This window comes from Amia ocellicauda, chromosome 20 (assembly GCF_036373705.1).
Source record: "Amia ocellicauda isolate fAmiCal2 chromosome 20, fAmiCal2.hap1, whole genome shotgun sequence".
Taxonomy (NCBI): domain Eukaryota; kingdom Metazoa; phylum Chordata; class Actinopteri; order Amiiformes; family Amiidae; genus Amia; species Amia ocellicauda.
In genome coordinates, this window is record NC_089869.1 from 17,433,325 (window position 1) to 17,446,578 (window position 13,254).

The 13,254-nt window shown below is 35.7% G+C and overlaps 1 protein-coding gene across 1 annotated transcript; it reads right to left on the bottom strand.

The window, feature by feature from the left end:
• Window positions 1-509: 509 nt before the first annotated feature.
• chst3a (carbohydrate (chondroitin 6) sulfotransferase 3a) lies at window positions 510-11,692 on the bottom strand. The gene is made up of 3 exons (XM_066692904.1): window positions 11,270-11,692; window positions 3,885-4,103; window positions 510-2,982 (listed from the first exon to the last, which is right to left on the bottom strand). Exons 2-3 carry the CDS (start codon window positions 3,962-3,964, stop codon window positions 1,740-1,742), a joined length of 1,323 nt encoding a protein of 440 aa, XP_066549001.1. The 5' UTR covers window positions 3,965-4,103; window positions 11,270-11,692; the 3' UTR covers window positions 510-1,739.
• Window positions 11,693-13,254: the final 1,562 nt, after the last annotated feature.

Consider the following 13,254-nt stretch of genomic DNA (forward strand, 5'->3'; position numbering starts at 1 on the left):
TGTTTACTTTACAAACATATGCTTTGCTTCATGTAAAGACAGAGCACAATGTTCTGGGGTGATAAATATTAATATAAATATTAAAAAAAAAAAAATCCTTGCAACAGCAACACCATGAAGGAGCCTTGTGCAAGATTTATCGACATATAAAAATATAAATAAACTAATGATGACATCAGCATCCTGCAGTGATTTTGAGGAAGAACGTTCAGCTCTGTGGCAGCAAAGAAGCCCAGCCTTTTGTTGCATTCATAACATTATAATTGTACTTTGTTTGCATTTGAATAATTACGTAAAGCTTCAGGAACATGATTTCCATCTGATTACGTTAGTAATTGGGGTATTATATCAGATTAGGTTACAGATTCTTGTATAAACAAGGTAATTTGTATTTTATAACAGATTAACCTTCCCAACACTATATATGTATGTGTGTGTAATACATATATATATATATATATATATACACATACATACATGTATATATATATATATATATACACATACATACATACATACATACATATGTAATTTAAATATATAGAAAGCTCTCATCTTCACATAAACTACAGACTTAAAAAGGCATAAATAATGACCTTCATTTATGAAAATCCAAAGTCAAATGTTTCTTCTTTGGCATCTGCCCAACAGATGGTAAATCAAGATAAACCTTGAGCAGTTCTGCAAGCCTGCTGCAGCCTACTGCATTTACAATACCACGGGAAACATTGTCTGGCTTTTCTGTTTGCAAATAACAAATAATGCACACGTTTTCACCACTGTACAGTCTGATTTTAGTAGAGAAGAGAAAGTATGGATAACTTGTGTGGAGTAGTAAAATATGACTGTTACTGTAGTGATACGCTTCAGCTTGAAAGCACTTTTCCCCCAAAACTATAAAACACTAATAAAATACATATACATTAACGAATAAGTTAGAAAAATAAACTACCATTCTTAGCCAACCAGATTCAGATGACAGCAACATCCAGTTGCCACTGAGGTTTCTGAAGGTTTAATTTACAATTTTTCATTTTAAATGTATGTACATTATAAACACATGGCGCAAATATGCATTGTGCTATTCACTTGCACAATTGATTAAGACATGTAATTCAAGTTTTATCTTTGGTCTTAAAAGCAGCTTCACTAATTCAGCTTTTATTTATCTTGCTGTGAGCAATATAAATTGCTTACATGTGAATCTCATGGAGGTTTTTTTTTTTAGATTTTTTTAGGTCCAAACCTTTTTCATTATTTTCGCCTGAAACTTGATCAGGCTCCTCTAACAATTTACTAAAAGGTTGTGGCAGGTAGCAAAATGAAAGGGTGCAGTAATACTGCCCCAAAGGCACAGCCATAATTCAAAATCACCAATTCTCAGTGATCTTTTCCTCTAATGTACACTTTTGTTTTCTAGAGGAATTATCTTTATACACTACATCAAGCTTCTATTTTAATTCCCAAACAATAATGATAGAACTTAAATACAGAAAAAGGTAAAAGCATGAAGAGGCAGAGCAGGAATGCAGTGCTTTGATTGGTCTTTGGATCTACACCACACACCATAATCCCTGCAACTTTGAATGTATTTTGAGAGATCTATGATTCACACAAAAAAACACTGATACCCTGGATTTTTGTTCATGCTTTGTACATGCTATACATGTACATACATTAAATAATTCCCTCTGTGTAATCTGCTTTGAATTTGTACAAATTGATTGATTTATAGGGAATTATGTGAAGTGAAATGTCTTTTCTTCAAGCAAACTGATAGATTTGTCTGTAAGTGTCTGTTGGTCATAAACAAACTTATACCCAAATAACTTCATAGCAGGGCCACAGACCTGCTGGACAACCTGTGCCAAATTGAGAGGTATACCGAACCTCCATTTTTCCACTTGTTCTGAGGAATTCTTCTGTGTGGAATAAACACCGCTGGCATCCTGGGAAGCTTGAGTATTTTTCAGAATCCATTCTTTCACTTGTGGAGTGAATGGGATACCTGTAAATCTGTACATTTCCGCCGCTTTCTGCATTGGATATCTAGCTATATCCTCGTAGCGTACAAGCATGTATCGACGCCTCAACCAGGGTGGCTGCTTCAGGCCAACTTCTGCCGACATGCGGATATTCTCACAGTTTCCTTTCAATTTTTTCACCTCTTCATCATCAATTGGCACCTCCCTATCCATCGCCCATTTTTTCCAGTTCTTGTACTTGGCAGAGAAAGCCACCATCCTCGAAGCCAAGACAGCCCTGGGGTCACGCACCAACTGGATAAACTTTACATCCAGACGAGGATCTTCAGTCAGTGGCCTCAGCGTCTCCAGCTGCCGGACCCGCACCGTTTTAATTGCCCTGTGCTCTTTCTGATGGCATGACTCTGAGGCGAGGGTCAAGTTCAAAGGCCCACAGCGCCTGGTCTTACAGTGATACCTCTCAAAGACCTTCTTTACAAACGGAGTGCAAACGGGATCCTCACACAGGGAACTGCTCGATTCCCTCCTGAACAGAGATGGAGTGATGTGGTCTTGAGGAGAGGGGGTGATGAAGTTTTCAAGTAACTGAAAATCACAGAGGAACAGCTGCTGGAGTACATCGCGGTAGGCTTTTGCTGATGCAGTCGCATTGGTTCCCCCCGTTTTGAGTGTAAGGATCTTCTCCACATGCCACAGAGGCTCAAAAAGGTAAAACATATTATTGCCTTGTTGGTTAAAAAACTCACCCACAAAAGAGGACCCTGTCCTTGTTGTAGCCAACAGGAGGATGTGTTTCCTTCTGCCAGGGAGATAATTACCCTGGGAATGCTGTATTAGCTGGGTATAGTTTTCTAGCCGTTTCTTAAAGTGCAAAAATGCAGAGTCCAACTCGCTGAGTGAAGAATAGGATCCATTTTGTTTCAGGAAAACAGGGACAGAAGCATTGGGCTCCAGTGGCGTCTGGGGAGTCTGTTTTGGTGTTAACTTGTCAGAAACCCTACAAAACACAAATATCAGTGTTATGAACCAGAGAAGAAACTACATAAATATATACAGATGTATATATTAAGATGCAATAAGTGATCTTTAAATCATACAGTACTTCAGTGTACAGAGAATTGCATCAGCTTTTTTCTTGTTGCTGAACTGCATTCACCACTTAGAATTCAGTGCTGCTGAAGGAGGGAATTGACAAAGCAAACAATACATATATTGTAAAAGCCACCCTCTAGTATTCACATTGCAAATGGCATAAGCTGGACTCAAGACCAGCTCTTGAAGATTATGGGATACACCCTGTAGTCTAGTAGTGTTCTCGCTGGATTAGCCACTCAAAACATCCTTCAGTATCCACATTTGTTAAGGGCACTTGTACAGATTTAAGTAAACTTAAGAAATAAAAATAAAATAAACAACAATGCAATCAAACAATGTCTATAGAAATATGCAAAAATATTTTATAATGCAGTACTTTTTTAAAGTTGGTTAGGTTTTTATCAAAAACATAGCATCAAGATAAAACCAGACACCACATAACCACATTTGAAGCAGTTATGCACTACATCACATGTGCTTTATTCTAAACTTCATAACCAAAATCCATCTTCACTGATTACAAGACCCATTGCAAATAGTAAGGAGAAGTGATCAGGAATTGTTTTGTTCACTGTTAAATGAAACTCAATGTGATTAAAGAGCATGAGGGAAAATATATAGTAACTCTAGATTACATGAATCTTCTTTTAGGCAGGTACAGGTGTATTCTGTTCAATTGATTCTCCACCAAAATGGTTCAATCTCAAACCATCAAATACAAATATTTAACACATTACTCATAAAATAAAGTAATACAATATACTGGGAATAATATGAAGAAAAGAATTTTAGTATAACACTTACCTTGATATAATGTTATTTTCTTTTTCAATGATGACAAGTGCCACTATAAAGACTAGGAATATGGTGTATTTGTTCCTCATTCTTGGATGTAGATGTGCATTAATATATCTCTGAAGATTCTTGATCAATCCGACCAATTTTCCCAGCGTCCTCTTCAGTCTTCAGAGAGCTCTTGCTGTCATCACAAAAGCCAACATCTCCTCACTGAGATGATTCGATCTGTAATATGAAATGCTTGTGTTAATACTTTGGAAATGTGTCTGGTTAAAGGCTCACTGGATTTGACCCCCGTTACTTGGAACGTTTTGGCTACAAGTCTCTAAGGACTTTATTAATACCAGCATTCATGCTCCACCTGCAGGTGCAGCTTATATTTTGTTGGGAAGTGAACAAAAGGCAGAACCGTTCATGTGCACTGTCCAATACAGTTCTTTTGTCCTCTGTGCTTGCTTCTGTATGTGTTTTATTGCACATAAACCAGTGCAGGTTTTGTGACCCAGCCAACATTTTGTAATTGATTTTGCAAAATGTACTGCTTTCCATTGCATATAAAACACAGGAGAAAATACAAACTAATGTTCTACACATAGTGTGCAGCAATAATGGTGCGAACTGAAACTTGGGGTACGATTGAGGGCCGCAGCAGTCTTGGGAACATTGCTCTAGAACAGCATTTATCAAACCTGGTCAATGAAGCTCTGAGCTTCTTAATTAATAATTAAACTAATAATTTGCTTACTATTAATTAATATACTTAAGATTTAATGATAATACTAATTTTAATTAGTATTAAACTGTTTCACTTACAAAAGCATTGAAAATTGAAGTGTCTTATATATTAGTATTTCCCCAACTGTTTACAATAATTAAAATCGGTTAAGGGTTAATTTAAGTAATTGAGAGCGTATCTGGCACAAACACAAGCAGGACAGTGGATCCCCCGGGACCAGGGATGAGAACCACTGTTCTAGAACAAACTGTATTTCCCAAGGTTAGTTTTGTTTTTTTCTTCTTCTTTCATTTTGAACTCCAGAATTATAATCATAACATTACAAATACTTACTTTAGGAGACAGTCTCCAAATTAAAGTACAGATCAGGTTTTTGTTAACAAAACTTCACTTTGATTAAAGGGAAATTATTCAATCATATCTTTCAACATTTTCTTTAGATTACAATCTACCTTCCTCAGGCAAGTAACTCTGATCCTGAAGCGTTAAAGGAAAACTTCAACAAACATGTAAAGGGCCACCAACAAAGTTGAATGCAGTTCTGACAATGGTTTAGAAGTCGGTTTCCAATGTTATTGCACTGTAAGATATATATATATATATATATATATATATATATATATATATATATATATATATATATAAAACTGACAGACTAAGCACCTACACAATATTTTACTTTCAAATGACTATTCATGGCAGATAACCATAAAATCTACAAACTATATCTGCTTTATTTGGAAAGTAGACCTAAATAATTTCCCAAAACAAATTAATTTAAATTAAAGTATACAAATCCCAAGGAACACAGTAATTTTGTCTTTGAAAAAGGGCGAAAAGCTTTACAAGCCTAAATGGATGGTTATATAACGTGAATCCTTTAATTTATCTACATTATTTGGATTATGTTCATTACATTAAACGGCCTCCCTGCCTAGTTCAGTCCTGTTTATTTTTCACAATGATGTCCCCATTATGAAAGAGCCTAACATCCATTCATTCATCATGAAATCATCTGTGTAGTTTCAAATTATGATTACTATCATTTCAATTCTGCAGTGTGGGCTGAGATCAAGGCCCAGTACATGTGGTCATTTTCAATGTCCAAACATGAAACCTCTCCCTGCTGATTAAAATAATATTGTGACATGCCAATTTTCAACCAGGAAATTCAAGTCTGTTAAAGATGCATTTCATTATTGTATGCAGGACAACTGATGCAATTCTTCATTAAAACAGACTTAAGAGTCAGGAAACATACAAATTAACAAAGTTTTCCATGTAAATCTGTCTGTTTTATTATCTATAATTAATTACATTCTCATTTGCTGGGTCAGCACCAGTGTAGGACATGGACATAAATATGAAAAGTGAAAACATTCACAATTAAGTTATTATATTTACTTAAAAGGATATTATAAGGATACATTGAAGAGTACTGTAGTTTCTTTTTCAAAACAAAAATACAAATTCCAGCAAAAACAGTGCTGAAAAGAATTCTTATTATTTTATTAATGTTTAATCAGTACAACTTATTTTTAATAATTTCCTCATTTATGAGATACATGCTCTCTAATAAGAGACTCAAGTCCAAGAATAAGGCTCCCACTTCACAAGAAACAGAACCTATTGTTACCTATTGTCTCTTTTATCTTAATGCTGGATATTGCTGTTCAGACTTGAAGGCATTTTAAGGTAGCATTTTAAAATATCCCTGCATTAAATGTAATACGTTTGACTTGATGCCAAATTATTCAGAAGAATGCAAGAAATATGCCCACATACAGAAATACAGATTCTGTTAAATCTCTGTTCTTGGCATTCATCTTAATACTTAATGCTTTAGCAGAATAACAGAAACTGTTTTAAGAATTTGGGCAAGTTCCTACTTGCACACTCATTTGGTGAGTAAATTACAGGATTTCTCTGGTAAACATATGTATATATATATATATATATATATATATATATATATATACAGACATAAAACTGAATTCATATATTGCTATTCCAGCTGTATTTCATCTTTATGCACTAACCATATGCTCCAAATATATACAAACTGCCATAATTCAGATGTCCGAGTCATTTCTGCTAATGCAGTCTCACATTTTCCTATTGCACTAAAGCATCGGAGAAAACGAATGCACAAACTGAGAGATTATAACAAAAAGACTAGATATTAATAAAAAAATGGTAAGATAGCTAGTTATATTTTTTATGTTTATCAAATCTCACAAACAGACCAACTTTCAAGTGTATTTATTTATTTCTGTGTTCTGCAAAGATCTGCCATCTTTAGGGGATGTGGAAGAACATCCTTAACAAATGAACAAACCCTTAAAGTATTTAACAGAGGCTACACTGGTCAGAACAGTACAAGCATTATATTTGTATGAGTCAGACAAAGCAGTGGTCCAGTTATCAACTGCTGAGCTCATAAAAGCTCAGACCAATTACACACACACACACTACTTGCATCTTACCACCTTTTCTTCATGCCTTCACATCCAACAGAATGAGTGTCTCTAACAGAGGCATTTTCATGGTCAGACAATGAGTCTGCATTTAAGTTCCTTCAAGCCAGAGAAAAGTCATGCCAGCCTGGTAACTGATTATCAGTGTGAAGCTTTTACTGAAATCTATTAAAGCAGCATTTGCCAAAGGAAATTTCCAGTTGACTACTTATAAACAGATGTTTAAACACAAAGAGTGGTCTCTACTTGTAGAAACATGAAAAATTATACCACGTGATAAGAGTATTTTAATAAAACCAGTTGTTAAACTCTTCATTGCATCGCTGTGCCATGATGAAAACCTGACGTTTGAATGCAAATACATATTTAAAAATCCTTCTGTGTACAATTTTATATACAATTCAGATAAAGCAGTTTCTTCTCCTTAAAAAAATTTAAACTGAAAGGGAAATATAAAATATAAAAAGGAATATGGGACAAACAGCTGGTCCAGACACTGTTGTACTTGGGATGAAGTGGAAACCGTTTCCAAGTATTTGGGTTTGTGGAATTTCGACCCTGTTGGGATGGATGAACAAGCTGGTTTGGAGTCATTTTCAGAAGGACCACTTAGACAAGTAGAAGCACATTACTGTCAATGTTAATTGAGGGTTATGAAATACAGAGTAGTCCTCCCAAAAACCATTCATTACATCCTGAAATTGCAGTTATAGTATACTATATAAAATATTATTAATATTAATTTAAAACCCTACTGTGTTATGTTGTTGTTTTAATATATTATATGTATCCAGGAAGCAAAAAAATTACTGTTTCTATTAACAATCTCAATACATTTCACTGTCCACTGTTACAGTCCTTAAATACATGGCTATACATGGTTTACTTGGCACATATTTTTGGAAATGCCAGACTAAATAAACGAAAGTCATTTCGTGAGCATGGATGAGTCTAAGCATGAGTCCTAAACCCACTTTGTCAAAGACACCCACTGTTTTTCGCACTGCAAGCCCAGAGTGCCCCTACCCTAGCTATTATACCAACTGAAGGATTTGATATAGCTGAAACTGCTAAAAGCCTGAACCCAGTCACCCAAGAGGGCACAGAGAGTTACTAGTGTGCGGTGAACTGAGTCCCTGAGTTGGCTTCTACCCATCTTGCCCCAGCAGCTTAAACCAATTGTCCTCAGACCCATGTGAACATCTGGCTAAAGCCAACAATAACATAGCTGAGATATGAGAAATAATCAATTTCACATGTCTGAATAAGAGACATAATTAGATTGTTTGCATTGTGTACTCATCGTCAAAATGGATTAGTATTCAATGGGTGAATATTAAGCGAGTGCTGATCCCCATCACAGCCACGGTACAGTTATCACCCTGCTGAGCATAAAGTGTCCTATTTTAAATTCAAACTTTGTTAAATTGGAGAATATATTTAAAAAAAACTTGTAGAATGATTCACCATGACTGAGAGTATATTTTGTATGTTGTCTGCATAGATAGAATTGTGCTGAATAATTTAACTTCTGCACTAAACTCTGCCTGTGCAATCTTTCACCTAGTGATATGCCACTGCACTATACGGCCACAAAGAACTCTCAGACTGTAATTGATTTTGCAGTTTACAGCCTCAGCACTGTAGCACTTGACACTGTCACATCTTCTAAGCTTGCCTGCTGGTTATCGTTTGAGGCAGAGTCGATGACTGGTCATCTACGTCAGCCCGAGAAATCTTGAATGTTCGCCATGTGAAAAATATCTTCTCATGGAGATGTCTAGTTATGAGTAGAGAGTGGAGGCATTTCCTAAAAAAAGAACCACACACGATTCCAGATGCAAAAAAGTACATGAGAGGACATGAGATGGAAATGCAGAACTTTAAAAAATAACTGAATTACAGCATTGTCTGAAAAGTTTATTCTCAAAGAAGAAAGTCAGCTTGGGATTTGAAGTGTATAAGTACCACAACAGGCTACTTCTTATTTATCCAAGATGATTAGATAATTTAAATAACTAGTTGTTGTTTTTTATTCCATATTGGTAATGTCTTAATTTATGTATTGATTCACTTATTTGTCACACTTCATACTGACAATGTTTGGATATTAAAGGTCTTTTAGTTGGGTGTTAGTAGTAAGAAATATTCTCAGGCTGCATCTTGGGCTTTGTGATACTAAGCAAGTCTATCTGTGTTACAGTCTGCAAGCAATAGGCAATTCAAGTCTGCAAAACAGGAAGTATTGGTAGAAACTGCAAAAACATATACATTGTGCAGAAGACATATCTGCTGACTTGTGGTAGTCACTGAGTAACTGTATAGAAGTGCATATAACTAATTATCCAGGCATATTATTCTGTTTCTGTCAACATGGCTACACCAGTGCTGGGACAGAGATTTTGCAAATTCAATAATCACTGAAGCATTTGACATTTGATGATCTCTTCAAGCAGGAATTGCTGATCATTTTGTTACAAATAATGTTAACATTAAATAGAACATTGGACAATTGGATTAGTAAGGAAAACAGCACTGGTTTAGTAAGGATGCAAGCAAAGTGGCACTGATCAACTCCAACTTGTCTTTTGTTTTAGTTTTCACAAGATCATAACTGATATTCAGTGTCTTCCAACAAACGGTATTTGTGTATCACGCTACATAATATAAAATTATCTAACATATCTTATTACCTAACATATTACCTAACATATCTTAAATTCTGCAGTCATTCCATGTTTTCAAATCACTATCTATAGTATCTGCTACCTTATTTATTCCGTAATTATATATAGTTAAGCTAATGGAAATAGTTATTTTGATGAGTGATTGTTTCATTACGTCATTTCTTCTTGCCTCTTACTTCCCCTCCAAAAGTAAAATCAGGAAACTCTTTTCACATAAATCAAGGGAAACAAAGTATTCAAATTCACTTCCATATAACAGTTTGTACCCATCACTACATAACAGAAAGACACATACAAAACACATTGGGTTGAAATCTACAGATTTTGTCTATACTTGCACACAACAGACTTAATTACATCGACAGTTAAAAAATGCACATATAATATTTGCATTGATGGACCCCCACATTGCAAGTCTCATCTGTTTGAAGTAACGGAAGTGACTGTGGTTGTGCGTGGGGGGAGGACGGTTGACAAAGCTAAAGCTGCAGACCTTATACACAAGCAAATACCACAAAGGAACCAATTCCAGACAAAACCTTTAACTGTGCTTTGGAAACTGCATTTCATATATATTGCAGGTCAATCTGCAATATATGTTCTCATATTTAACAATTACATTTACTGTTTTGGTACAATCCTGATAAACTGCTAAGACTTTTTAAATATTATTATGTTATTGGTTTCAAATAAAGCAAGATTTTCTTTAAATCACTTACTAAATACATATAATTATTATAATTAATATTAGGCCTACAGAATAGGGGACCTAATATAACTTAACACTTGACTGTACCAATGCCAAGTTATTGTAATTATGAAATAAAACTAGACCCATTATTTCCCTAGTGAGAATCAGTGATATTACATGACAAACATCAGCTACTACATGCACACACACAGAGTTGAATTCATGACGCGATTATACTGGGAGTAAATGTAAAGAAACGTGAAATTGGGCATTCACGTTTCTGTAGGCTATGCAGATAAGACAGCTCAATAGTGCATTTGTAAGTGATATTTAATCACAAGAGTAATTCCTTAATAAAGACAGAATACTGGCTCCAAAAGGTAAATGAAGCATGACCAGTTTATACATTGTATGTAACCAGGAACGACGAACTACATAGTTTAATCTACCAGGCAGAACACTTTAAAGGATTCATCAGATTTTACATGAACAATAACCTTGTCGTATCTTTCTTTCCCTGACATATATTTTAAACCTGGCTTGCTACCATACTCAACTCAACTTTGTGTAAAAGGTTTCTATTATATATCACTGGATCAGTGCTGAATAATGCAATGCATAACGCCTGAATGACTGGGCTACCCTTTACTGCCCCTGTCCCGGGGTTTGCGGTAGAACAGAACTCCTCTATGATGGCATTACAATCTACTACACACCTACAAGCCACCCCGCACTACTATTACTCTGCACATCTCAGAGGATCTGGAAGACATGGAAAAAGTTGCACAATAGCTACTTACTGTGTCTGTGCAGAGCAGCTGAAACACTTAACCTCTCCGCGAGTAGCCCAGTGCGCGCCCCGCAGCATCCCGCATTGTCTCCGCTTCCACGCACACACGCAGCTGCTTCTTTGTACCGGCGGACACCCACTTCCTCTCAGATGTAACCGGCGCAAACGTGTCCATGTCCGTTAGATGCCAAGTGGCTTTTACATTGTAGCGATGAGTGCACCAGCACGAAACCAAAACTGCTCATTCTGACTGTTCGCTGTGAAGTAAAGCAGCCAACACGGGATAAAGTACTGGAGTCGCAAGTTATGATTGACACGTATGTGGTAATAAATACATAAATAGAATAAATGATATGTTTCAATGGCTTTCCTCGCCCGGCTTATTCATCTCGACGTGTTAGCAGGAGCCCACGCAACAAATGTGCGGCTGAGCTCCGGGACCGGGCTGTGGAGCAGACACCCAGTCACATGACCTCCTGGCCATTGGGATCCTTAACAAGGCGCTCACTGTTACAGGAAGGTGTTGCAGGACAGTTGTGCCACTGTTCCTTACTTACCTCAACATTGCTTCAATACCAAATCGGACATTAAACTTTAGCATTAACACTTCGACTGCACAATCTGTTTTAACCCGTTTTTAAGGTACTAAACCTCAACTTTATACGTTATTAGTTGCAAACGAGTGAGACGTGCATTGTGGAAGATTGTAGAAGAAAAAAATGATTATGGTCATTACGTTAGATAAGGCTGTTATTCAGTGTATTTTATTGTTAGTATGTGATGTATACATTTAATTGAGACAGATAACCTAATGGTTATTGATTGCTGTATTTGATCTCAAATGTCACCTTTACAAATAAGAGAACTGCTTTTCTTTTTCTTTTCCATAACTCTACCCCAGTTAACTTCACACCTAGAGTCAATACATGTAGGATTTAAATGTAGGATTATTATTATTATTATTATTATTATTATTAAATAATAATAATAATAATAATAATAATAATAATAATAATAATAACTAGAAGTTGCATGCCACTGTTGAGGCTTCTAGGTATTTGCAGTCGAGAAATGTATGGTTTCAGACTCATAAAATTATTAATCAGATGAAGACACATGTTGACAACATTTTTTGTTAAAGGGTTTGGTAAGTAGAGTATTCATGGTCAAGTTCCCCCTCTTGTGGTCAAATATTTGAACGCACAAGCCAGTTACTATCTCAATAAACCAACTGCACTGATTTGATTTAAATATATCAATTTTAATTTCGTTAGTAATAACATCAATACCTCTAGTATCATAATATATTAGTAAACACTTGATTCTCTAAGTTTCGTTTTGTGCAGTTTAGAACACAAACAAACATTAAAGTAGCTTAAAATTGCTGCAGCTCCTCAATTTGCAGTCACCTTGTCAAGCTCATTTAGTTGCATACCTGGTGTTTCATTTGGTTGTCTCGTTGATTTCTGATGTGTGGGTAATATATATTTACAGCTGGAAAAGCAAAGTATATCACTAAGCTGCAAAAAGCAGCAATTCGTGTTTACTATACCGCCTGACCCAGGAAACTTCTTATGTTCACCCTTTCAACTCTACTGTATAGAGCCAGCGATGCTGCATTGTTCAGTATATAACATGTCACCATAAGTCACGATTTCACTGAGAGAGAAGAGGAAAAATGCGTGCCCCCATGTTGCATCAGTAACATTAAACAGGAAGTCATGCACTCATTGGGATCTGTTTGAAATTACTTTCCTTTGACAGCAATAACCCACCACTACAGATCCAGCAACGGCATTGCTCTTGTACCACTGTTCATTTTCATGTATCTATTTTATAAAACGTTTATTCATGTTTCTTGTAAATCACATTTAAACCTATTTTTTAAGTTTCACTTTCTTTTCTGTTGCTTTTCTTCACGATTTCTCTACAGCTGAAATAATCCCTCACTGTGTACTTGTTATAAAACAGAATCAAACGAACAAGGAAAGAAAA

What these genes read in the sequence shown, in the direction of transcription:
- chst3a (XM_066692904.1), bottom strand. Translation starts at nt 3,964, where the DNA reads ATGAGGAACAAATACACCATATTCCTAGTCTTTATAGTGGCACTTGTC. An exon ending in GAAAATAACATTATATCAAG is followed by an intron (nt 2,983 to 3,884) that starts GTAAGTGTTATA and finishes TGTGTTTTGTAG; the next exon opens with GGTTTCTGACAAGTTAACAC.